The 24,542-nt window shown below is 34.2% G+C and overlaps 2 protein-coding genes across 5 annotated transcripts; one reads left to right on the top strand and one right to left on the bottom strand.

Moving 5' to 3' along the window:
* Positions 1–981: 981 nt before the first annotated feature.
* LOC149736434 (sodium/iodide cotransporter-like) lies at positions 982–6,546 on the top strand. Of its 3 annotated transcripts, XM_089876915.1 has the most exons (13): positions 985–1,447; positions 1,527–1,630; positions 1,716–1,904; positions 1,962–2,027; positions 2,425–2,544; positions 2,613–2,767; positions 2,844–2,984; positions 4,227–4,445; positions 4,501–4,613; positions 4,670–4,827; positions 4,890–5,113; positions 5,179–5,282; positions 5,345–6,546. In XM_089876915.1, the coding sequence occupies exons 1-13, from the start codon at positions 1,402–1,404 to the stop codon at positions 5,590–5,592; spliced, it is 1,887 nt and encodes a 628-aa protein (XP_089733041.1). In that variant the 5' UTR covers positions 985–1,401; the 3' UTR covers positions 5,593–6,546. The 3 variants fall into 3 exon arrangements, with proteins under 3 accessions (XP_089733043.1, XP_089733042.1, XP_089733041.1); XM_089876917.1 differs by lacking the exon at positions 5,179–5,282 and having other exon boundaries at positions 982–1,447; positions 5,345–5,524; XM_089876916.1 differs by lacking the exon at positions 1,962–2,027 and having other exon boundaries at positions 983–1,447.
* Positions 6,240–24,522, bottom strand: LOC149736433 (protein strawberry notch homolog 1-like). 2 transcript variants are annotated; one of them, XM_089876905.1, is made up of 29 exons: positions 23,869–24,522; positions 23,232–23,436; positions 22,338–22,960; positions 21,860–21,938; positions 21,703–21,764; positions 21,270–21,366; positions 20,609–20,818; positions 19,903–19,987; positions 19,303–19,393; positions 18,823–18,984; positions 18,072–18,184; positions 17,618–17,732; positions 16,920–17,087; positions 16,176–16,310; positions 15,685–15,830; positions 14,294–14,447; positions 13,748–13,922; positions 13,084–13,272; positions 12,406–12,566; positions 11,599–11,709; positions 11,109–11,265; positions 10,848–10,960; positions 10,087–10,258; positions 9,617–9,691; positions 8,973–9,119; positions 8,409–8,590; positions 7,878–8,104; positions 7,404–7,591; positions 6,240–6,970 (listed from the first exon to the last, which is right to left on the bottom strand). In XM_089876905.1, exons 1-29 carry the CDS (start codon positions 24,037–24,039, stop codon positions 6,756–6,758), a joined length of 4,728 nt encoding a protein of 1,575 aa, XP_089733031.1. In that variant the 5' UTR covers positions 24,040–24,522; the 3' UTR covers positions 6,240–6,755. The 2 variants fall into 2 exon arrangements, with proteins under 2 accessions (XP_089733031.1, XP_089733032.1); XM_089876906.1 differs by having other exon boundaries at positions 13,748–13,910; positions 23,869–24,520.
* Positions 24,523–24,542: the final 20 nt, after the last annotated feature.

Here is a 24,542-nt window from a genome sequence, read left to right as displayed (position 1 = left end):
GAAACACGCAGGATGTGTCGCTTAATCATAAACGCACTTACGCCAGACGGAATAGTTACGCAACACGACTGTTTAATATTCGATATTTATGCATTAAGTTAATTTGGAAAACTATAATATATATCTGCGCTCGAAACACGCTCAATCGCTACACTATCCTAATTAGTTTATGACGTGCTCACGCATTAGATTTTTGATCTCCTGTTTCCATGAGAATAGTCTCCCATGAGATAAAGTCGTTTTCGCAGTGTTGACGTTGATTAAAGAAGTATTAGGATTTGGTAATGTAACGTCACTTTTAGCGTCGAGTTGCAACAATACCTCCCTTTGGGCAATGAGGAATTTATATTTGGGTCCTTTATAACCGAATAATCTGTTAAAACTCGACGCCTACAAGATATAAAAAGAACTTCGTGGTTGGTGGTGATAAATTGTCCGTTTTTAAGCGATTGTAGACCAGAAGTTGGGCGGTCGTAACACATAAAAACACACCTGGTTTGCAAGGTTGCCTTGTCTGTCAGTACTGCGAAATGCGGACGCTTCTGCTTCTGCTTGTATTGCCGGTATAGTCCTTTGAATAGATGCGGACGGCTTCTGTGGCGTAGTGGCTGCTTGTCGGTTCGGATCACCGATATAGTCCATTGAATAACTGCGAACAAGTTTTGCGCCATAGTTGCTTGTCGGTTAAGAAGGCTTTGCGTGTTCAAATTGAACGTCAGGTGCAACACTAGCCCCCACTGAGTAAACAGGATTGATGGTTGGGTTAAAGGACTCGGTGTTAACCCGACTGCATATACAGGCTTTAGTGGGGTGCTATATCTTTTATAATACTTACCGCTTTTAAACGAGAGACCAAACACTTCATGATATCTTGCTATATATTATTCTCCGGTCAGGCAAGAGCCCGCCACACTTCGCATCCGCAGTGTTGACATTGATTAACGCAGTATCGTGCTTGGGTAATACGACGCCACTTTAAGCATCGAGTTGCAACAGCTTCACAGCGAAAATTTTTGTACAGTTAGATTTTGACGAGTAAAACCAGTTCTTTTGTTTGCTGCGTATGTTTCAATACTTGTGTATTCTGTTATGTTGCAACGAGAACCGCCCAACAATATGAGTGCTAGACTAGGGCAAGATTCGCGGAATATGTTGGGGTTTTGTACAAGCGGGAATTAGTGTAATAATATTACTGTTGGTCTATAATAGTAGTATACCGTTTACCTCGCGAAAGTACTACTTTCTGCAAGAATTTCTATCCTATAATTGGAGATGAATACATATAGAGTATACGACAGGCGATATGAGCCAGTTAATACTCACATCAAAGTTCTGTAGTTCTAGATTTTGTTATAGATTAAACCTTGATTTTTGTTAATATTTAGTTTAACCAAGTTAAAAATGGAAATTCAAGAATTTGGCACCGTGGACTTAATAGTGTTTTCAGGTGAGGACGTTTTTCAATTATATAACTTAAGATTAAATTAGAAAATATGATAGTAAGTCGGCTACAAAACTATTTGCAGCATCTCTCTTGTTAACATTTCTGGTTGGTGGATACTATGCATACAAAGCCAGAAGGGACGATTCGGTGGCAAACTATTACTTTGGAAACAGAAAGATTCCTCCGGTATAAAATGTTCAATTAACTATTAATTAAATATATTGTCACTTCAATTAATTAAAACCGCTAAAACGAATCCGTTGTTTTTCAGATCCCACTTGGGCTTTCGTTGGCGGTTACCTACATATCTGCTCTTACAATGATCGGTGTTCCAACTGAGACTTACACCTATGGTATGATAAACATATGGTATGCGTTTGCAAACGTAATCCCAAGTATTATCGTCTGCATTTACTTCATACCGCTCTACTACCGACTCCAACTTCCCACAATATACAAGGTAAGAGCTTGATACCAGTAAACAAAAGCTTGTAAATTTGTATTAACACTTCTATAGTACTTGGAGATTCGATTCAATCGAAAGTGCAGAGTGTTTTCTTCGGCAGCTGAAATTATGAATGCGGTATGATGGTTATAAGACGTTCATTACATTATTTATTGTATATTGTCTGGCGCCGTGGCATATAGTGGTTAGCGCGCCTGCATGTAACCCAGAGGTAATTGGTTCAAGGCTCGACGCTGCTACCATTGTGAGCGTATGTGTCCTTGAGCAAGACACTTAACGACAATTGCTCCAACCCAGTTGTCACTAATGGGTTGTCCAAATTATCAGCCATACATAAAAGATAATAAAATCCAAAAAAATATTCACCCACAAAAACATGCATGGTAACTCGTAAGCTGGCACGAGGTGTTAAACCCGTGTGATAACGACTGTCGTTTTCCAGCCACGCAAGGATAAAGTAAGTTACATTCATTCATTTATTCATGCTTAAAGCTATACGTTTTGTCCACAACAGATTCTGTATATGGGAATAACAGTTTATCTTCCATCATTAGCACTGAGTGCAGTGACGCCAATAAGCACGCATGTTGCTATCATCCTTACAAGTGTGATCTGCATCATTTATACAGTTTGTGTAAGTTGTCAGATTCGTGTGAATAAACTATCGATACGGTATGTTATAATAAAATAACACATTTCCAGGGCGGATTAAAAGCTATCGTTTGGACGGACACTTTACAATCTGGTATAATGTTCTTTGGTGGGTTGGCTTTTATGATTAAGGCAACACTGGTGGTTGGTGGATTTAGTGAAATTGCGGCAGCACTGGAACGGGGTGAAAGAAACAATATTTTTGAGTGAGTTTGTATATATAATAGGGTGGGGTAAGATGGGATACTTAATGTATGTTCTCATCCGTTCTTTATATTCTAGTTTAAACATGGATCCAAAGTTGCGACAATCCTTCTGGTCTCTGGTTATTGGATCATTCACACACGCTTTTTATCCATTAGCTTGTTCGCAACCGAGTGTACAGAGATTAATGTCATGCAAGTCAATCAAGTCCGCACGCATGTAAGAATTTGTTTGAATGTGTTTTATTGATTGTGTGGAGCCGTGGTTAGCGCGCTATGCTTTAACCTAGAGGAATGCCTCAAACGTTGTGGGATGTGCTATTGGGCAAGACAACGTAACGCTAGGAAACATCGATTGTGTCCGCCATTTCTGATTTCACGAGCGTGAATCGTTCATACAAATGCATGGTCGGCGTGTGTTTATTTGGTGCGTTTAAGCAATATAAAGTCAGAAAATACATAAATAATTTTTTTAACATTTTAAATATAAATTATTATAATATAAACCTCGTTTTATAAAATTAAATCTGGGAGTTTATGTGAAGTAAATTAGTATTTTGACTGTGTTTTAATATAGGGATGTAAAGATATTTATCCGGCGCTTGGGTGAAAAAGTGGACACAGTGTAGGAAACGCAATATAATGCTTTGGGTGAAAACATAGCTGATTATCTTGTTGTAAGTTTGAAACATGATCATTTTTTTAAAGAGTCTGTTAATAAACATCTTTATATAACGACTCTGTTTTTACGACTAAACCGACCGACAAAAACGGCCCAATGGGATACTGCTCTATGCTCGCTTGCAAGACTACAATTTCACCTTAAACCGATACTGCTGATGCAACAATCCCATTAAATGAAATGCGATTCAAAATTTGAGTAGGTAGACTACTGTGCAAGAAATGCATAGGTCGGTACAAAGAAGTTGCTTATTATCTGGAATTGACATTCGAAAAACACAAAGATGACTTTTAAACATAATTGAAAAAACAAGGAATCCTAGTTTACCCCTTGCTGATATAGATATAAAGGCTGTTTTTACGCGGAGAAGTGCTTGGTTCTTTAAAAATCGCAATATCTAGACGAAATACAGCAATGGTAAAGTGCTATGCCTTGAAATCCAAAATGGTGGCGATTATATAAGCACAGGACAATTAAAAAATTGATTTACAATTTGTTTAACTTGGCTTGTACTAACTTTGGGCAAGACACACAACGGCAATTACTCCAAACTTAGTGGTCTCTAATGAGTTTTCTAAATTGTCGGCCATAGAAAAAATAATCATCCACAAAGTTACAACTCGAAAGCTGCCACAGGGTGTAGATGAAACAGAATAACCGTGTTAGAACAACTCTTGTTTCCACGCGAGAACAAGGCTAATTACATTCATATTATTTATTCATTCATCTATAAACTCAACAATTCCATATTTAGCATAGTTGTAACGTGTTCTATTTCAGAGCAATGATCGTGAGCAACATTCCAAAAATCCTAATAACTTTGATAGCGGTCGGTTGTGGAGCAGCAGCATATGCTTACTACGAGCACTGCGATCCATTATCAAGCGGCCAAATCAGCAAACCTGATCAGCTGATACCTTTCATGGCTGTGGATATTTTCAATTCACTTCCAGGCATGGCTGGTTTGTTTGTGGCAGGTGTATACAGCGGAACGCTTAGGTAAGTATGACAAAAATGTTATTTAGGATAAACGTAGATTCATCTTTAATTTCAGCACAGTGTCGTCTGGAATAAACTCAGCGTCAGCAATGATTCTAGAAGATTTCATTCTTCCAATCAAACCATCGCTCTCAGGGAAGTCGCAATTATTTGTAAGCAAGATTACAGGTATACTTTTGAAACAGTTCTTAGGATTTGGTATTTAAATATTTTCTTTAATTCAGGTTTAATTTTGGGAGTTATGGTGATATCAATGGCATATTTATGCTCATTGTCGTCCAACACAGTTACTTCTTTAGTGTTTGTAGTTCGTGGGACTTGCAGTGGTCCAATTCTCGGTGCCTTTATTCTGGGCTTGATATTTCCTTGGTGTACAGGCTTGGTATGACTATGGATTTCTTAACTGTCATGGTGTGTCAACTATAGCTGTAGCATTAATTGTAGGGTGTACTTGTGGGTCAATTCATCGGTGCAACATTCACCTGTTGGATTGCAGTTGGAGGATTGGTTTATGGAAGGGATCCAGCTACAGATGGTGTGCTACCTGTTCTTACCGATGGCTGCGAGAATACAAACCTCACCACCAATAATGAGCATTGGAATTTAACACAAGGTTTCACGACAACAAACCTCCTTAAAAACTCGACAGCAACTTATTCGGAGCACGAGTGAGATAAGATTACCGGCTGCTCATTATATACGAGATGATATAATAATTCTTTGAACTTTTTAGGCCTATGGAATACTTTGGCTTATACGGGATAACATTCTTGTATTACTATTCAATTGGTTCCATTATTACAATAATAGTTGGACTGTTGGTGTCTATTATTACAGGTACTCTGTGGTTATTAAAATTTGTTGTAAGTGTAGCCTGATAATTGTTGATGTCTTTAAAGGCGCAAACGACCCAAGAAAATCCAATCCTGACGTATTTGTCCCAATTCTTGACAACAAATGTTTCCCGAAAAGCGTACGTCACTTTTTTCGCTTCGGAGTTCCTCCACGAAAAACGAGATGTGGAAAAGATGGGATAAATTACGAAACTGATGACGTTGGTGAAAAAGTCGGGATAAAACTTCAACAAACAAATCATCTGAAGTCGAACCATTCAGATGAAACCAAAGCATTGAATGTTGATGTGTAAAACTCTTTATCATTAGTTAGAAAACTCATCCAAACTAGAGTTTTCCGAAAACAGCCGCATGTATATATCTCACAAAATATATTCGCTGTGCAGTATACGTGGACAAAATAAGTCTTAAAAATAAAGTTCATATCTGTCAACTTATATTTTTTATATGCGGTATTCCTGATGTGTAGTTGTGTGGGGGAAGATGGAACACATTTAGCACTTAATATCCAAATAACGCAATTGTGTTTTAAACAATTAACACCGTTCTATGGGAGTTACAAGGATACGGTTTTATAATTCTTTGTTTACTACCAAATGGGACAGGGAAATAGTATAAAAAGTGTCCTATTTTCCCACCCTACTATATATTCCAGAGTCGTATTCATTGGAAAAGTACATACTGTTATTTTAATGCACAAAATAAATGTGCATTGAAATAACATTAACTTATTTACCTTCTTTACCATGCACAGCAAGTAATTGCTTTTTTCAGGATGGCTGATGATTTTGACAATCTATTACAGACCCCTGCTAACCAAGAACAAATAACCTACTTTCAAAATTTAGCAGCATCAAAACGGGTACGCTTGGTTTATGATGCGAACTCAATATTTATTCTATTACTTTAACAGGCTTACTTGATAAAAAGTTTCCTCAAGTTTAACCAGACAGTATCTGGTTTATTGAGGCGAATCAACACCTAAAAGTAGCGTAATGCTCAACAGTGGATTTGACAATTTCTTCAGCAGATTTGTGCGCAAATATCACACTAACACGCAAGGTATGCGAGGATCAATGCGTGGTCTAAATAAACCGCTCATAAACGACCAGGCACTTACTTCCGTGAAGGTCCACCACCGTAACACCAGACACACTTAGTACCGTCAAAGAAACGGTTAATCAAAAAAAAAACTCGAATTAAACAAACAGAAAAGGCTTGTGGCGATGTGGGAGTCCCCATATGCACTACAACCTAAACAACATAGGTTTGCTCAAAATTAAAGAAAACAAAGCGAAAATGGCAGCGGAACTTTGAAAAAAAGGTAAAATCGTCCGAGCAACAATCTCCAATATAAACCTCAAGTAAATTTAACTCAAAACTGCAAGTTGCTTCAAAATTCTTAAGACTGTTGAAAAGTGATTTATACCAATTGTGACAAAAAAAGATGTTTAGGTCACAGTTGCCAAACTACATTGCTTTTAGGAGCAAGTACGCTAGACAACATTTCATCAGGTTCAACGTCCTCATAATCATCTGAATCGTCGCTTGAAAATTCGTTTAACTGCTGCGGGAAGTTTTGTACCACGTTATTTGATATTGGTATAGATTCAGCTTCACGATTGAGTGCAGCCATTAGGCTAGTGACGCAAATGGTAGGAATAAGAACACCTGAGATAAAAAAGGAATATGTTTATACGATTTTTTAAAACGGCAAATATTAGGAAATTCCATACAAGTGAGATCTGCCAATGGATTGAGGCTTAAGTTGGCCTATTAACTAATACTAAATGCCAACAAAAATAGTTCAATATAGTATAAACAAAATTGATATAGTAGGGTGGGGGAAGACGGGACAACTTTAGCACAAAATTAAAATATCCTGATTGTGTTTTAAACAAATATCAACGGTCTGTGAGAGTAGTGAGGATACGGTTTTATAATTCTTTGAATGTTTTTGTTTACTACCAAATAGGAGGAGAAAATAGAATAAAAAGGTGCCCCAATTACCCCTTACCCTACTATATATATATTCGAAAAAACGCAGGAAGTAATATTTTTGCATCTTATTATTTGCTTACTATCATTATTAAGTTAGACTTACCAACAATACGATTTCCTTCTTGAGTTTTCAACCTTACAACTTGCATTTTATATTTAGACCCCCCTTCCATTAAAAGAACTTCTTCTACTGTTCGCCACACAGCAAGTACTGATCCTGCTAGAACGTGGTACATACGACGCCGTTTACCAATGTGACACAAACTGTTGCCTTTGCTACAAGAGCCTTGCCTATATGGGAAATTGTTGATATAAATTAAAACTAAATTGATTAGACTTTTTTCGGAAAAAAAAAAATGCATACAAAATAAAAAGTGAATAATATAGCATGAGCTAGTATTTTAAAAATGTTTAAACATTCGAGGGTAATTTTTAAAAAGAAAAACATACCATTTTTTTTAGAAAATAAAAAAAGCATAAAAATGAGAAGTGCATAAACAGCAAAAACCAGTATTTTAAAACATTTTGAAAGAATTTGAAAAGAAACGGACTAAAAAAAATGGTCAAATGGTTTCACCAAAATCTGTGACTGCATTGATCTAATGAAGCCTCGTGATGTTTACACCACCAAACTTCTGCTTCATCGCTTTCAACTCGCTTGTATTTCTTCTTTAAATCCTCCAATGTCTCCTTGCGTACTTGCTTCCCTGTGTTAGGACGATACACAACGAAAGTCGCCGGCCCTCGATGGCGCTGAGACGTTGATTCAATGATCAAAATGACCATGTGCTTTCCATTTCTTTGCTGTGGGATGTTAAGTTTATATACAGTTTATTTAGATACAGAACTTTAAATGTAGTTTGATTGTAAGCTTTTAAAAGGGGTTAAACAAGGTAAAACATTTTTTTTTCTTTATTGATCTAAAAACTTAAGTTTATTTTTTTATCAAATTAAAGTTAGGTAACGGAAATAATGTTTTAAAGATGTACAAGTCCAAGTATTTACAAGATTTTTTTAGCACTTTATAACATATTATTAGCAATGACAGCTAGAATACAACCCTTTTAGCTTGTTGCAGTTAAAAAAAAAAAAAACATTAAAAACTCACAGTTAAAGTTATATAGAAACCACTGTTGCTTCCAATCGAGCCATCTTCGAATATACGCAACGCATCAACCCACGATATGCCACGTTCTATTTGCACGGATTGAAGCGAGACACGACCACCACACATTATCGGGAACTCTTTGGTCTTCAAGACTTCAACGATTTGGTTCTCGGCTCCAAGATCTGTGAAAAAGTTGGAATGTGAAGTTTTTAACAAGTTTTTTTATTTCTTTCTTTTATGACTAAAACATTCTGGCAAATAAGACAGAATAAAGTAATGTTTTTTGTATAAATGAAACTTAGGTAAACAAAAACAGCCATTGCCCATATCACACAAAGCACACATTAAGGTATTACAGTTTTATTGAGATCACATAGTTTTCACAGCTAATTTTACATCATTTTAAACATAACCCAATTCTATGAAAAAAACTTAAATGTTCAAAAGGCTTAAAAAAATTAAAACCAGTGAAAACATAAATTCATTTGGTTTGTAAAAATAGTTTCCAACAATTTTACATATAACCAAAAAATCATAAACGTTTGTAAAAATAGTACCACTTACCAACAATGCCCTGATCAAATTGTCCAGATCTTTTTGCATCTTGTACAATTGCATTTAAAGTTTGAGTGAAGAACAGAAATAATCCGTTCTGATGTTCAACCTCCATTCCCAACATTCGGTTCATGAATTTAAAGATGTTGTTGTAATCTATGGAAGATATTACATACAGAGGATAACTATTACTGTGTAAGGCTTGGGGTGGTGGTGTAAATTTGATCAGTGGTCTACAAACCAATGCCAGTATTCGTAACATTTTTGCTGCTCATTAAAGTAAGTTATGTACTTAACCTACTGAAAATCTAATTTTAATATGGAACCTTTTTCTTTGCGATAGCCTATGACAAAATCTTGCAATAAGCAATGTGACCTCAAAAATATTACAACCATGTACTTCCTTCTCGGTGGAATTTAAACTGCTAGCGTATAAACATTTTCAGAATCCTGGTACAAAAAGCTGGAACCACTTTCTATAAAACTTCTATAAATTTCTATAAAACCTGATCATAACCAGCAACCGCATAAGGTGACACAGGAATTTTTTTAAAAAAAAACAGCAATGACTTGTTTGCTTTAGACAAATTTAGAGGATGTTTTTTCAAAAAAAAGGGAAAAATAAAACAGCACATGTACATGTATGATGTTACCTTTATCTAGTTGATAATGTACTTGACCAGGTTCATGCATGATGAGACCAACACCTTGTAATGCTTGCTCCATGTCTTAATAAAGTGTAATTTTACTACGAACACACAGGTTTTTATACTTTCTAAATTTCCTTAATTGTCCAGCAGTGTCCGTCAATCGTTTTAAAAATATTTCCGGTTAAAAAATGTATCCATTTAACATAGTTATAACCAAAATTTGTATAACCAAAATTTGGCCAAAGTTAATGTACTAAAAAACTCGAAAGAATGTTTTTATGATGAAAATTAACCCAGACTATATCCTTTTAACCAGACTAAAGCTACTACTACATAACATACAGATATAGGTGTTCTTAAAACAAGCAATTCATTGACTAGATAGGCAAACTATGTTTAAAATATAACATTTTTTGTGCCATGTTTTGTAAACAGTGTTTCTAAGGTTGTCTTATTTATATAAAAATTTCTACCTTTAAAGAAGTTTCCTTTATAGTTCTTAGGTGGTGGTACGATTGGCATTTCATATCCAGCTATTGATTTAAGAACAAGTTCCAGTGCTTTCCTTCCATATTTATTATCGTAGTTGTATTTGCTGAAATCCCGAGATTCAGTAGCTCGTCTGTCTCCATGAGTGAGAGCCCCCTAAAAATAAAACATGGGTGGATAATGACACATAAGAGTTGTAGTTAAACATAATTTGTGGGTGATAAATAAAGGTCAGGGGGTGTTAATACCAAGTTCAGTAATGAAAAAATCCGGGCCAGGTTTGTAGAATGTATAATAGGGTGGGGGAAGATGGGACACCTCAGCACATAACATCCAAATATCCTGATCGAGTTTTAAACAATTAACAACGGTCTATGGGAGTTGGGAAGATATGGTTTAATAATTCTTTAAATGTTCTTTGTTTACTACGTAATGGGAAAAGAAAATAGAATAAAAAGGTGTCCCATCTTCCCCCACACCACTATACATTATACAGTGACAGAAATGATGAAACAGTAACTATGAAGAGGTTACAAGGGAACGAGGGATAGTGCATTGATTATTTGATTATGCAAGTATAGAAATTAGCCCTTCAAAAGAAAACAAAAAAAAATTAAACATGACTAAAAATTCTCAAAAATTACCTGAACCATGATCAAAAATAATCACCAAAAAGAAAATTATCATTTGTTCATAAAAATAGCATTAACAGTCTCACTATCATTGTATGGTTGAATGAACTTACCAAACTTTCAAGTCGTTTTGCGACCACTGAAGCGAATCTGTGTTCGCCAGCAAGCTCGGTGATAACGAACACGTATTCGGGGGCGTTTACCTGGTTCGAACGATGTGTTCGGCCTGGAAATATGAAATATTGGACATTTAATGTGTATTTTATTAATCACAATGTTTTTTTTTAAATTCTAAAAATTTATTAGAAATTTTTTTTTTTAAATTCCAACATTGCAAATAAAATAAAAATTTTGTTTGAAAAAGTAAAATTCACCAAATTGTTGAATTGCCCGATCTGCACTCCATGGCAACTCGAGCGTGATGTGAAGTCGTCGCCGTTGGTTACGAGCTCGCTTGTCAGCTTGGAGGGAGATCCCGGAGCTTGCTGCTTCACTGATGATCGCGATGTTCTTCTCACCATCCATGAACCTCTGGAGAAAGAAGATCACAGATTACGTTTAAGATAAAGAAAATAGGTGAAATCTAGGGTGGCCGGAAGACAAAAAAAAAACAAACTAAAATTATTCAATAAACATTACATTTAGTTTTATTAACAGCAAAATTTTTGTTTCCTATCTATCATTGCCTTATCTTTGTTCACTAAAGTTTGCCGCTTATGTACATAAGAATCAGTAATATACTAATTTTTTCGATAAAAGTATAAGCGATGTTAAATATTTGTTAAAGACATTTTATGTGGTTAAAATTTAACAAATGTTACAAAACAACAATTAAAAATAAGCATATCATATACGTTACGACACCTGTTTTTCAGTCATATTAAGTAATTCCACTGGCACATCGCTCTCAGCTCTTGTTTGGTATTCAACATTTCCTTCATCAGTTGCGATAACTCGACCTTTACGACCAGTCATCTGTGGTGGATGGTTGGTTTATATAATTATTTCTTTATGCTGGTAAAATCTGGTTTGTAAGTTTCATGAATGGTTATTATAAGCTCGAAGTGTTGAAACTGGCAGACTACATATTCTGGCAAACAGGCGTCAAAAATATCTATGGGCACTTGAAAAAGACCTGAAATATTGGTTAGATTTGGCCCTTTCTATTCTAAATAGACCTACTGTGAGGCATATCATGGGAGATGGATTTTAACCGAAGTTGACCTATTACTCTTCTCAATTTTATACCATTGCATAATGTTTTGCATTATTTGTTATTACGACAATTTTTCTTTTTTGTAGGAAACACACTTATACCCTCTCTGCAAGGTGAAATGTTTATGCGAATAACGATGCCCATAAAGTCCTCATTTGGTAATTCGCTAACAGCGTTATATTGCATAGTCATCGGTTCATGCGCGTATCAATGTTGAGTTAGCTTACAAAAAAGATTAGCCTGTTAAAAGTGAAACAGTCCTTCTACCATATTTTGTTTACTTGCATAATGTGAGTAACCACCAACCTCCTATAGCAGATAACACACCTATGACGATATGTCTGCTAACTTTGTTTCTGTGAGTAAATATGCAAGTACTTCTGCGCATAATAGTTACCATACAAAAATCGAAAAAGTTTCCATACAAAAATAGTAATATTCAAACAGTGACCAACCTCTGCAACATTCTCTGGACCTCCAAGTGAATCAATAAGCTCATCCAACATATTGTTGGGCAAACAACTTCCCAGTGTTTCCAGCTTTTCAAGCAATTCACTCTTCAATGCTTGAGCTTGTTCTATTGGTCCCATACCGGGTAACGATGAAATGAGTGTACCTGGAAAAAATGCACCATTAGGTTTTTTGTTTTTTTGTGTTGCTTGGCCAGTAAAAAAAATTTTTAAAAAACATTAGGTTACAAGCTATAGTGCAAGGTTTCTACCATATGGTTAAAAATTTAACTTGTTTTTAGCTTTAGAAATAAATAAATTGTGTGTAAAATTATAGGGCAATGTTTTTTAATGTATGGTTGAATTAAACTTATTTTTAGCTTTAGAAATAAATAAAAAATAGTGAAAAAAAGCTCTGTATTAATAATATATCAGGCACTATGTCATGCTCGGCCATACCAACAAAAAAAAAATGAAATCAATCAAATTTAATTTACTGGTGGCTATACTGGATAAATACATAAGTGCAGGATATGATGTAAAAATTATGTTTTTGGCAATAAGGCACAAAATTGTATTTGGCTGCTATACTGGTGTGCTTAATCCCAATTAAACATTGATTGATGTACTAGGTTTCCTAACTTTTACGTTGTAAATGGCAGACGCTGTTAAAACTATGAATACCTGAGACAGAATCAAGGGATTTTAAAACAACTGATGCATCTTCTTTCTTCTCATTGGTTGATTTAGTCACATGATTCGTGCTTGAATGATCACCATCTTCATGCTTTACACCGTTGTTGTTGTTGTGTTTTGATTTATTTTTAAGTTTGTGTTCGTTTTTGTTTCGTTTTCTTTCACTTTTTTCCCAATCTAAACATTTTAAGACAGATTAATATTTTTCTTGTGCATTTTTAACTTTAGTAGGTAGGAAAGACAACTTTACTCAGTTTCCTTGTGTAAGTTTCCCACAGTTAAAGCTGGTGTTTACTGTAGTTAAGTTGGTGGGTGCATTTAGTTTGTCTTCCATTACTTTTATCTGTTTTTTTCATGTAGGTTACTAACGAGCTATGCAGTTGCGTTTTGAATTAAATGAATTTAAGCTTTATTAAATCAACCAGCAACTGGTGGTTTTACATTGTAGGAACCTATAAAAATGCTACTTAAAAAAAAAAAAAGAGAAAATTTCACTTTAGACGTTTAAAGTTTGATCTGATTTTTTAAAAATTAAATTTTAAATTGTAAATATTGCCTAATTTTTTAAAATAATACATTAATAACAGGCACAAGATTTCAAAATAAATATTTTTAATATATATATACATTGCAAAAAAATCAATTTTAGAACCTTCACTGTCCGATGGCTCCCCGAAAATTTTATGAATGTCTTCATCACTGGAGGATGTTGGAAGATCATCCTCATCGCTTGCTGAAAGGAGATCATCATCAGACTCACTGGAAGATGCTGCATCCGATGAATTTGATCCTCGATGTCGTTTTGAGGAGTTTGACTGATAAGGAAGCTTAAAATAAATAACTAAAAATCAACCACATTAATAAAACAAACAAACAATAATAATTGATATTATGTTATATAGTAGGGTGGGGGAAGATGGAAGACCATTTTATTCCATTTTCTCATCCCATTTGGTAGTAAACAAAAAACATTCAAAGAATTATAAACCGTATCCTCATGACAGACCGTTGTTGGTTTTTAATTGTTTAAAAACAGGATATTTGGATATAATGTGCCTAATGTGAGCCATATTCCCCCCCAATACCATATTTTAAGAAGCAGTTCAGTTATAACCATTGTACATCATTATTAAAAACCTTAAGTTCTCCCAATATAGATTATCCCCATGACTTTGGTTTATCCAACACAGGTACTTACAAAACCATTGACTCGTTTTCGTTTCACAGCTTTTTTCTCAGCAGCAACAGCAGCAGGTTCTTCTTTCTTATAAAAATCTCGTCCTAAAACAGCAGTTACCCGTTTTCTATCTGGAGCAGGGAAATGATTTTCAATCAATGTCTCAAACACAGCCCTGTCGAAGAAATTTAAAATTATTAAAATAAGTCTAGTTCCGGAGATTTGTGCAAATTGACAAAAACATTTATTTGTGTAAAGACATATTTTTTATTGTTGCGCCAAATGCAGTGGCGAATATCTAAAGTTCCAAGCAGTTGCTTCTATGGCCGCCCAAATACAAGAATTATTTTAAAAGAATTTTTTTTAATATGCACAGCTGGTTATACTTAAGATAAAAATGTAATGATATAAATAGGTTTATCCCCAAATAATTATGATTTGATTTATTCAATACAGGTTTATTATTGCTTAAAAAATCCATATGACCCATTGATATAAATTTAGTGTATCACACTGCTTTAGTAAGCTTCAATATGTCTTGTTTATGTTAAAATTAGATAAACTGTGGGCAATATGTTGTATGTTTCAGAACCACAGATCAAATGAACAACTGCAACCATGCGTGGACTTAAGAAATGAATATGAATGATAATTATTGAACCCTTTGTTGTGTAAATAAACTTAGCCGATCAATAGCAAGTTTCCTTGAATTGAGTAATGCTCAATCTTTATTTATTTAATTTAATTTAACACAGGACTACATGCTGCCTGAGGTTATATTCAATTACATGTATAGCTTAACCAAATGTAGATTGAATATTGTTGGTTCTCCAAACATGAAATAACATTAAAGTTCACTATATGGCAAGTATGTTTAAAAGAACAAGCCACAAAACTTTTCTAAATAAAAAGGAGGCAGGGATAAAAGAATGTACCTTTTGGAATAAAGTGCATTTTATTGGTTGTAATGTTTACTGGTAAATGTAATACAGAAAAACCATGGTAGGCCTGCATTACCTGCCTATGTTCAAGAGATATTATAGAGACATTAGAAAGTGTAAATGACCACTAACAAACTTCAGAAACAAAAAGCTAAACGACCAGATCCGAACAACATAAAATTAAAAGCACTTTTTGTGTTGTTTTTAAAGAGAAAGGAGGCTACAAGCTAACCACCACAACCCATTTTTACACATGGCCATCAGGCGCATCTGAAAAGTAAAGCGAAAAAATAACGACCAAGCTACAGGGCCAAACTTCCAACGTGGCCTCAACCAAATGACCCGAATACTCCCGGTTAATTTAGCCCTGCAACCGAACCGGGCCAGCCAACACTTTAAGTGACCAACTGTTCACCTTCATCTATTGTTTTCTATAATAGTAAAGAACCATCAATTTGTAAATAAACTTACTTTGCAGTTGAAACAAAATCATCAAGTTCTCCGTTACATTTCTCAAGTTGATCAAGAGTTCGTGATTCACCGGTTGACTGTAAACCAATGACGACACATTTTCCGTGTTTCACTGCTTCACGGACCAACGACACTGTGTAGTCAACCTGTGTGTTTCGGGTTTTTATATTATTGTTTGTGCAGGCTATAAATTTGTTTGAAAAAAAACACATAAAATACATGTATAGTACTGCAGTGTAAAGGACCCTCCTGTAAAGTCACTAGGATACGATTGCATAATTCTGCACAAATAAACCTATAAAATATAATGTATATAATATATATATAATATTATAATATATGTAAATATAAATGTTCACCTGAAATCAACTAAATTGTAATTCAGTGGAACATAAAAGAAAAACAAACCTTTTAGATTTAAGCTAAACTTGTCAACAGAACACAACGACATTGTCATTAATATGCTTAAACAATTTAAAAGAATAATTCACCTTGGCAGATAAACACAGATATTTAAAGAACCTCTGATGAGCCGACCAGAATTGCGCCCACATTGATTTCTTCATGTGATATTCTGCTTCTATCATGCTTGCTGCTGCTTGGAAGGCAGCTCGGGCCAACATCCACTGTTAAAGAAAAATTCAAGGAGAAATTTAAAATTTGTTCACAAAAGTTTATGGATAAATTATTTTTTTGGTTTTAAAGTAATGAGCCAACTCAGGTCTAAAGACTCCTAAACATAGGTTAATAGGTTTCTAAAGTGCTTTTTATAAACCCGGTAAAAACTAACCATGGATAAGGTTCTACTCAATGTAGTCGTAATTTCTTTAGTATGTAAGAGCTTACCCATAATAACCTAAACTTGTGTAAGATGGCTTATATCTTTAATTATTTACTTGATTACAAAAAAAACTATCTCTGCATAAAGTCCAGAGCCATGGCTCAATGGTTTAGGCGCCTGCATCATAACCAAAGCGTTCCCGGTTCAACGATCAACAGGGATACTAATACTGATCGGTGTAAGACTTAAATGGGCTTTCTGGGCGTGGGGGAATGGGCCAAACCTGGCCTAAATCTCAGAACCTTGACAAGAAGGTCACCCAGAAAGACTAATAAATAAGCATATCTCTGCAACTGCAATAATAAACACAGTACACCTGCACAGGAAGCAAGCATGGCCCATTGTAAAATATATACAATGTCTGTTATCTATAATATGTTATAGAGCCACCCACCAGTTTCACAGCTTTGTTGTACATTGAGATGAAGGAATTGTTTAAAGGAACTTCCTCAATCCGAAAGGAAACGCCATAAAAGCTGAGCTGACGAGCAATGTAGCTGCCTCTTAGCTTCATGTCCATGGCTACAAGTTCCATGGCTCCGACACCGCGCCGCTCCACAGCCTGTATGTTTTTAAATTTAATTTATATTTAAAACACCACGCAAATAGCTAGAATGTTGATATTTTTTAATCGTCAATCGGCGTTGTGATTTAATTTCATTAATTAAGGTAAATAGATTCAAATCAAGCAATTTACCTATTTTGAGACAAGTGTAATGCTAGAACATTAACCAGAATTGTATAATGTAGTTTTTAGCATCAATTCTAAATAATACATAATTACCCTTATGTAAGCTGTAGCTGTCAGGCAAGTTATAAATCTGAATAATCTCTACTGGCAGTTTTTTTTAATACACTTAACTGCTCGAAAAGCTCCATAAGACTTTTATTACTAAAACATTACTAAAATATTACTAAATTATTACTAAATTATTACTAATTTATTAATTACTAAAATATTACTAATTTAATAATAACATATCACTAAAATTTACTAAATCATTAAATAAATATTACTAAAAGTAAAATATACTATAATATGACAAAAATATGACCCGTAATACAAAAAATGATAATAAAAGCACTTTTTACCTGAATAAAATCCGTGAATTGTGGGAAAGGAGTTCCACTTCCCCATAAACCAAGTCTTGACATGTAAGCCATGTTCTTGGGCTCCGATGCACCAGTCGCACTCGCATATACAACTCTGTTGTTACATATAAGCCTTGTAATTATATGTATATGTGACTTATAACACTAGCAATAATGTGTGAATGGTTGAATGGCAGTTTATCATTGTTTGGTAGGCCAATAAAAGTTGTAAAAATGTAGACTTTTTATAAACCTCATGCAGCTTACAAGTTACAAAATATGAATTAGTATGTGAAAAAAATTTTTTGGGGGTTTTATAAACCTGAAATGTAAAGCTCATTAGTGAACATTACATTAAAGAAATGACTGTTAAAGTCTACCCAAGATACATACGCCCACAATGATAGCAGCATTCAACACAGAACATAACACCCTACTAGCTGTTCATTATTACCTGGCATTTGGTAAATGGGTTTGCAGCTGCAGAACTGTGTGTCCGGTTTTAGTTGATTTGCCAGAACCAGATGGTACAAGGTTTTTTGCTTTATGACATTCGTCAAAAATAATCTGAAATTAAAATTTTAATAAGTAAAAGCCGGATTAACAAGTTAAGATGTGACAAACCTAGGAATACTGTTTGATTTTAATCTGAAGACATTTTAAATAAGTTACTTATTTTAATTAGTATCCCTTAGTTGAGCAACATAAAAAGATATTAAATACAAAATTAAAATAAGGCAAAAACTCCAACTTGATAAAGTAATACCAGTTCTTCTGTTGCAAGTGCGCACAATTAAAGCATAACACAACTGAGGTGTTGTTTACATTTCCTTTATTGTTAACACAACAGTAGCTACACAACCACTGTAAACATATTAGGTGGTTGGAATGGCTGCCACTTATAGGCACCACACCTGGGGTGGGAGGGTAGGCAGACTTGCCCCAAAACAATGTTTTATTAAATAAAAAAAAATATAGCCAAAGAGACAAATTTCGTCCAAAAAACTGCCCTGTCTAACTTATAAAGCATAAATCTAACATGAAGTTTAAAAGTTTGAAACCAAAACTGTAAGTCAATTTCTATTCTATATTTGTGATGTCTTACAGCTAGGCACACCAGTGCGCTGGGATTGGAGGCCTGGGTTGTCCTATTATCATAATTCAACCAATACAACATGAGATAATAAGTGAAACAAGTAACGTACTACGCCATCGAAATCCTCTCCCACCCAGTTAAGAATCTGCTTCAACCTGGTCCCATATTTTCCTTGTTGGTGACTTTCTCCAATAAGAGATGAATAAGTTCCAAATATAACTCCTTTCTTTGCAGCTCCGTTGTTTTTCGCAGTAATTTTCCCATATTTAAACTGTTTGTAAAAAGAAAATTTCTAATAAAAATTACAGAAAATTTTCCAATAAAAATTACAGAAAATTTTCAATAAAAATTAGTAAATTACAGTCAATTTCCAATAAACAGGTCTTAACAATAAATTAAATGGTTTGGGACATAAATATTTGTAGACAACGTCTGTGTAATGTACATGAAGCAAACCCAATAAAAATACAACGTATGTTGTTGCTAGTCAAAACATAGTTTTTCCGAAAAATAATTTTCTATCTAAAAAAATATTTATTTATGATATTGACAATCAGTTCTTGAAAAATACAAAATCAAACCATTATACCTTGTTTAATGAATAAACTTTAATATTTTTTGCACCAATGTCCCGCAAATCACGCTCTGCATCATATTTAAGATCATTCGAAACGCTAAACCTAAAAAGTAAAAACAATGATATCAAATAAAACTCCTATACAAATACATTTCACCGAGTTTTCTACTTATATCACAGTACAGTTGAATTCTTTAAAGCTATATAAAGCAGAATAAATCTTACAAATTTACACCACACCTTGATCGCCACACCTTTATAATATTTAATAAGCAAAGTTTTGCGGTACACCAAATTTATTTGATACCACACCAGTGCCAATCATTTTAAAAACCTTACTTAAAACTTAGTATACAAATTAAAACCAATAGACAGAGAAAATAGTATATATAGTAGGGTGGAGGAAGATGGGACACTTTCAGCACATTATATCTAAATATCCTGATCAGGTTTTAAACAATTAACAACGGTCTATCGGATTTATGAGGATACGGTTTTGGAATTCTTTGAATTTTCTTTGTTTACTACCTAATAGAGAAAATAGAATAAAAAGGTGTCCCTTCTTCCCCCACCCCATATCACGATCACAAATAAGACTTTCAAGAAACTTACCATAAAGCTCGTTTCCTTCCCAACAAATAATTCTCATAGATGACACCAGCCACAGTCCTCCCTTTCCCCACCCCTGGCCCATCCCCTTTATTGTCAATATTTGTATTTTAATACTATCACCTCAACCATGTGTATAACCATCTGTTTCTATATTTACGTGGATACCAATATACAGCATATTAAACAGCAAAAAAAAAGAACTTAATTACATTTTTGGTTTTTGAAAAATTAATTGCAAACACATATATAATGTATATAGTATAATATATCTGTCTGTACATATATATATATTATATATATGTATTCATATATATATATATATATATAATGGTATTTAGCACGATCACAGTTACATATTATGACAGAATGTGTAAATACCAGGACCATGACAAGCCTTGCTGTTAGAACCTCACCCATATTATATTATTGTATATAATATATATATATATATATATATATATATATATATATATAGAGAGAGAGAGAGAGAGAGAGAGAGAGAGAGAGAATGAATTATGACAGAATATCAAAACAAAGCATAATTTTAAGACTAAAAATAAGTCACTGAAGCTGAAGGTTTATGTGTGGGCGTAACATATGTTTTATGAGAAATAACTCGACCATGTATTTACACCCTTATTATACCAGCAGGGTGTTATGAAGTGATATACAAAGACAGCAAATATCATAAATCATTAAAACAAACCTATAAAATAACCGGCCCGCTCTCCATTGGGTAAAAACATCTGATGCTTCTGACAAGCATAAACAACTGACTCCAACTGCAGTGCCGACAACAGACAGTGATCTATGGTGTATTGAGGTATTGATAGTTGGTACTTTATATCAGGGGGCATAATGCTGGATAATGAACTCGTTTCAACCACACTGTCTGGATGGGGGTGACCAATGTTCACTGCAAAACATTTTTTTGTGAAATTTTATGCACAGTTCAATACTTGTATTGCTTAGTTGACTGTTAAACCCTACACAAGATATATCTTATGCTGTATGTGTTCAATACTTGTATAAACTAACCTGGAGTGACTTTGTCAAATTGCAGTTACACTGAGTTTTTAAACTATATTGATTAATACCCTTCAGTTGAATACTTGTAAAAACCAAAAACTATTAATCAGTGATTTTTAACCTGGGGCGACTGTTCAGATGTATTTACACTCAGTTGTTAAATTTATTGATCAATAATATGACATACTTTGGCTCTGCTTATTTGCATAGACAACTAATAAAGTAAAATTTATTTTCGTAAAACTGATATGATAAAATGTACATTGTCAACCTGGGTACCTCTTATTTAATAACCATAAATATATATAAGGTAGATTTGTGTTTTAAGTTGAGCTTACATTTGCTTGGCATATAAAGTGCATAAGTGTGAGTGTGTTGCATCTCTGCTTCTTCTTCTCTCTCCTCTTCAGCTGCCAATTCTTCACCAGGTTTCAACTGTAAGGAAAACATGAAAGTGACTTGTTTGTTGTTTCAACATCATTATTGCACATGGCTGTGATGTTTTTGCATTGTTTAGCTCTTTATTTAAACAGTTTGATTATTAAACAACTATGAAAGTGGATAACTGATTTTATGATTAGAAAGTCCAAATAGCAAAACATGGTTTAAATAAATACAAAGTTTGTACGCATTTACTTTGCTAAAAATCTTAAAAATTGTAACAGAAAATAATGGTAACAGACTTTAAAATGGTAAAGTTAAAGTAAAACTCTCAAAAATGGTAACATAAATTTAAAAAACTGTATATAATATATATAAGTTATAATTTACCGCTGGCATCGACAATGTTCTGAGAGCTAGACCTTTCCCATAGAACCTTACAGTACCTTGCCCTGGAATATATTTATTGAATATTAAGTGGTTTGTAAGCTGTTGGTAATGGGGGTATAACAGTTGCAAAAAGGACCTTTTCCTGCTAACATGTTACCTGTATCAGGTGTAGGTTGTGGTATATGGATAGTTGGTGGGACTACTGTAGGTGGAATGTTTCTTTGTAAGGAGGGTGACTGTGAAAGCATAAAGACCTGTTCAACATATTTTCTGCTACCGGTGGACTATCTCCACATGGTAGAGGAAAATTAGTTTTTAATAAAATCTAGTACATATATATAAGTTTTAGCCAGAGCATTAGTTTTGAAAAACGGTATAGGCCTATATTTTATATAGTAGGGTGGGGGAGAATGGGATACCTTTTGGTTCCATTTTCTCGTGCCCATTTGGTAGTAACATTTAAAGAATTATAAAAACGTATCACGACTTCCATAGACTGTTATTAATTGTTTAAAACACGATCAGGATAATTGGATAATATGTGCTAAAGGTGTCCTGTCTTCCCCAACCCTACTGTATAAGTTGCAAGGCAACATGGTATAATAGTAGAAACTAGAAAAAAAACAAAAACTCACAGCGTAGATGGAATGTGATTTGCTGACGTCACTAGATGTGATGTTGGTCGTAAAAAAATGAGACAATGATTGAGAAGTAGTCTGTGTGTTTGGTTCAGGAAGAACCAGGGAAAATGGAGAGTGCGGTGCGTTAAAACTTGCCGACTTTTCAACTGTTTCAACAAATAAACTGCCCAAATTGCAGCTGCTTTGACTTTTATTGGTTTGAGGAACGGCTGGAATTTGGGTGGAAATGATTTGCTGCGTCCGTTGAATTGGAACATTAAAACTAGCGGACCGTGACAAGCGTACAGTGCTTGGTGGGATGGATGATATTATCGCAGTTTTTTGAGGATTTCTTAGCGTAGAAATTGGCGGAGTACCCGCTCTTGTCGTTGATATTACATTACTATGTGCACTGTCCTTTGCAGGTAAAAATATAGTTTTTGGCAATTGTGGTTTAGAGTCCAATGCAGTGTTTCTGATTATAGTGGTTGGTAAACTGCTAGCTATCGTGACTTGTTTGGCTCCATCTGTTTTTATGGATTCTTTGTTTAATGTGTTTAACCCATTCTGCACCACGTTGCCTTTAACTCGTTGAATAATATCAGCTTTTCCGAACTTGTTGATTTTTATGATGGAGCCTGTGTAAACAAATAGTTTTACAATTTTGGTTTAAGCTGCTGTTACATGTGAAAGTATTTAAAGAATGCTATCTGCAATCCAAAACATAAGGGAAACACCTTCTTTAAGATAAAGTGGTGAACAAATAATTTCAATACTGTATACACAGTCTTGTCTTTATTATTACCAAATACCAATAGCCTATATACATTTCATAAACAATTACAAATAACAGAATATCTGAAGTTTGAAAAAGTCAAAACTATATATTAACGTTAAAGTACAACACACCTGCTTTTAAAGCTGGAATTTTGATGATTTTAGGACCATTGATCTTAGTAACTGTTCTAGCCCCAGAAGTATTTGGCACAGTTTTATGATGGACTATATTTTGTGGGGCAAGTGTGACTATTGATGCAGATGAAGAAGTGAGGATGGAGTTGGAACTGATCATCTTCACTTGTGGAGGATTATGTGGTGGGATTGGGGCTTTGTTCTGAACACATGTGATGTAGGGATATGATAAAGTAATGCATTTGTTTTATTTACTATTGCAAAAATTTATTGACTAGAAAAATAACACAACAAAAGAGACAGCATAAGGTAGTTCTATAGCATAATTTAATGAAATTACACCAAAAGGTTATGCTACTTTAAAAAGAGAGGTGTTATTTGTACTTAATGTTGATAAAAATGTTATAAGTGAATGGAAAAGACTGCATAATACACCATTTCCTTAATTAAAGTTTTTTTTAGCTTTTCGCTGGGATAACCCTTTAAAGTAAGTAGAGGGCATATTTGTTGGCAGGTATGATCAAAAACTTATGTATTCTTAAAATTAAACCTTTTATGTAAGCGTACAATATTTCAGCAACTTTACGTCAGGAAATTAAACACAAGTGAGATCATTTGGAAAAGTCATAGTTACCTGCTCAGTTTTGAGTGCGGTTAGGAGTTCACATTCTTTGAAATTGACAGTGTTGCTTTGTAATTGAGTATTGGGTTGATTTAATATGGGAGATTCAAAGTTCATCAACCCACTCTGGCTTAGAGCGGCAGATAACAAATCTTGCGAATTGTCTTCTTTTTGTTTGTCCATATTTCATAATAGTGTTATGGTATTGTGCTTATTTTTAAAATAGAATTTATTACTAGAATTGAGCTATCACTTAATATCTATAATCAAAGACATAAAATAGCAGGCGACTAGGTGTACAACATAAAAACATAAAAGCTATATTTTAGTGTGATATGTTACCAACAAACATATATAAAACATGTAAAATAGTGAAAACACTTTAATAATAAATAAGTATAGGTATTCTCAAAACGCTAACACATGCAAATAGCAAATGTAACAGAATAGGTAACAGCATATTTCATATTATCATTAAAACATTAAACTCAAAGAGTCTGTCACGATTTTAACTTTACTCAAGTGTATAAAACATTAACCCTGACACGGATACGTGATCTAATCACGGTTTATGCCATTTGTCTACACTACAGAATATCGTAAAACTAAAATAACTCGCCTTCTAACCACGCGAACATAACGAGAATGAAAGTAGATGAGAACATCGAGAGTTAATATGGAAATCA

The sequence above is a fragment of the Ciona robusta genome, chromosome 4 (assembly GCF_009617815.1).
Source record: "Ciona robusta chromosome 4, ASM961781v2".
In the NCBI taxonomy this organism is placed as follows: domain Eukaryota; kingdom Metazoa; phylum Chordata; class Ascidiacea; order Phlebobranchia; family Cionidae; genus Ciona; species Ciona robusta.
The sequence above is the reverse complement of the archived record's forward strand: the minus strand, read 5'-3'. Positions and strand labels throughout refer to the sequence as shown.

Excerpts from the sequence above, each read along its gene's own strand:
- LOC149736434 (XM_089876915.1), top strand. The coding sequence starts at position 1,402 with ATGGAAATTCAAGAATTTGGCACCGTGGACTTAATAGTGTTTTCAG. Across the intron at positions 4,446-4,500 it reads GTATACAGCGGAACGCTTAG|CACAGTGTCGTCTGGAATAA; the intron begins GTAAGTATGACA and ends CTTTAATTTCAG. Across the intron at positions 4,828-4,889 it reads TTCCTTGGTGTACAGGCTTG|GGTGTACTTGTGGGTCAATT; the intron begins GTATGACTATGG and ends CATTAATTGTAG.
- LOC149736433 (XM_089876905.1), bottom strand. The coding sequence starts at position 24,039 with ATGGACAAACAAAAAGAAGACAATTCGCAAGATTTGTTATCTGCCGCT. Across the intron at positions 21,939-22,337 it reads AATCACATTCCATCTACGCT|TCACCCTCCTTACAAAGAAA; the intron begins GTGAGTTTTTGT and ends ATGCTTTCACAG. Across the intron at positions 11,266-11,598 it reads TTAATATGACTGAAAAACAG|AGGTTCATGGATGGTGAGAA; the intron begins GTGTCGTAACGT and ends TTCTTTCTCCAG.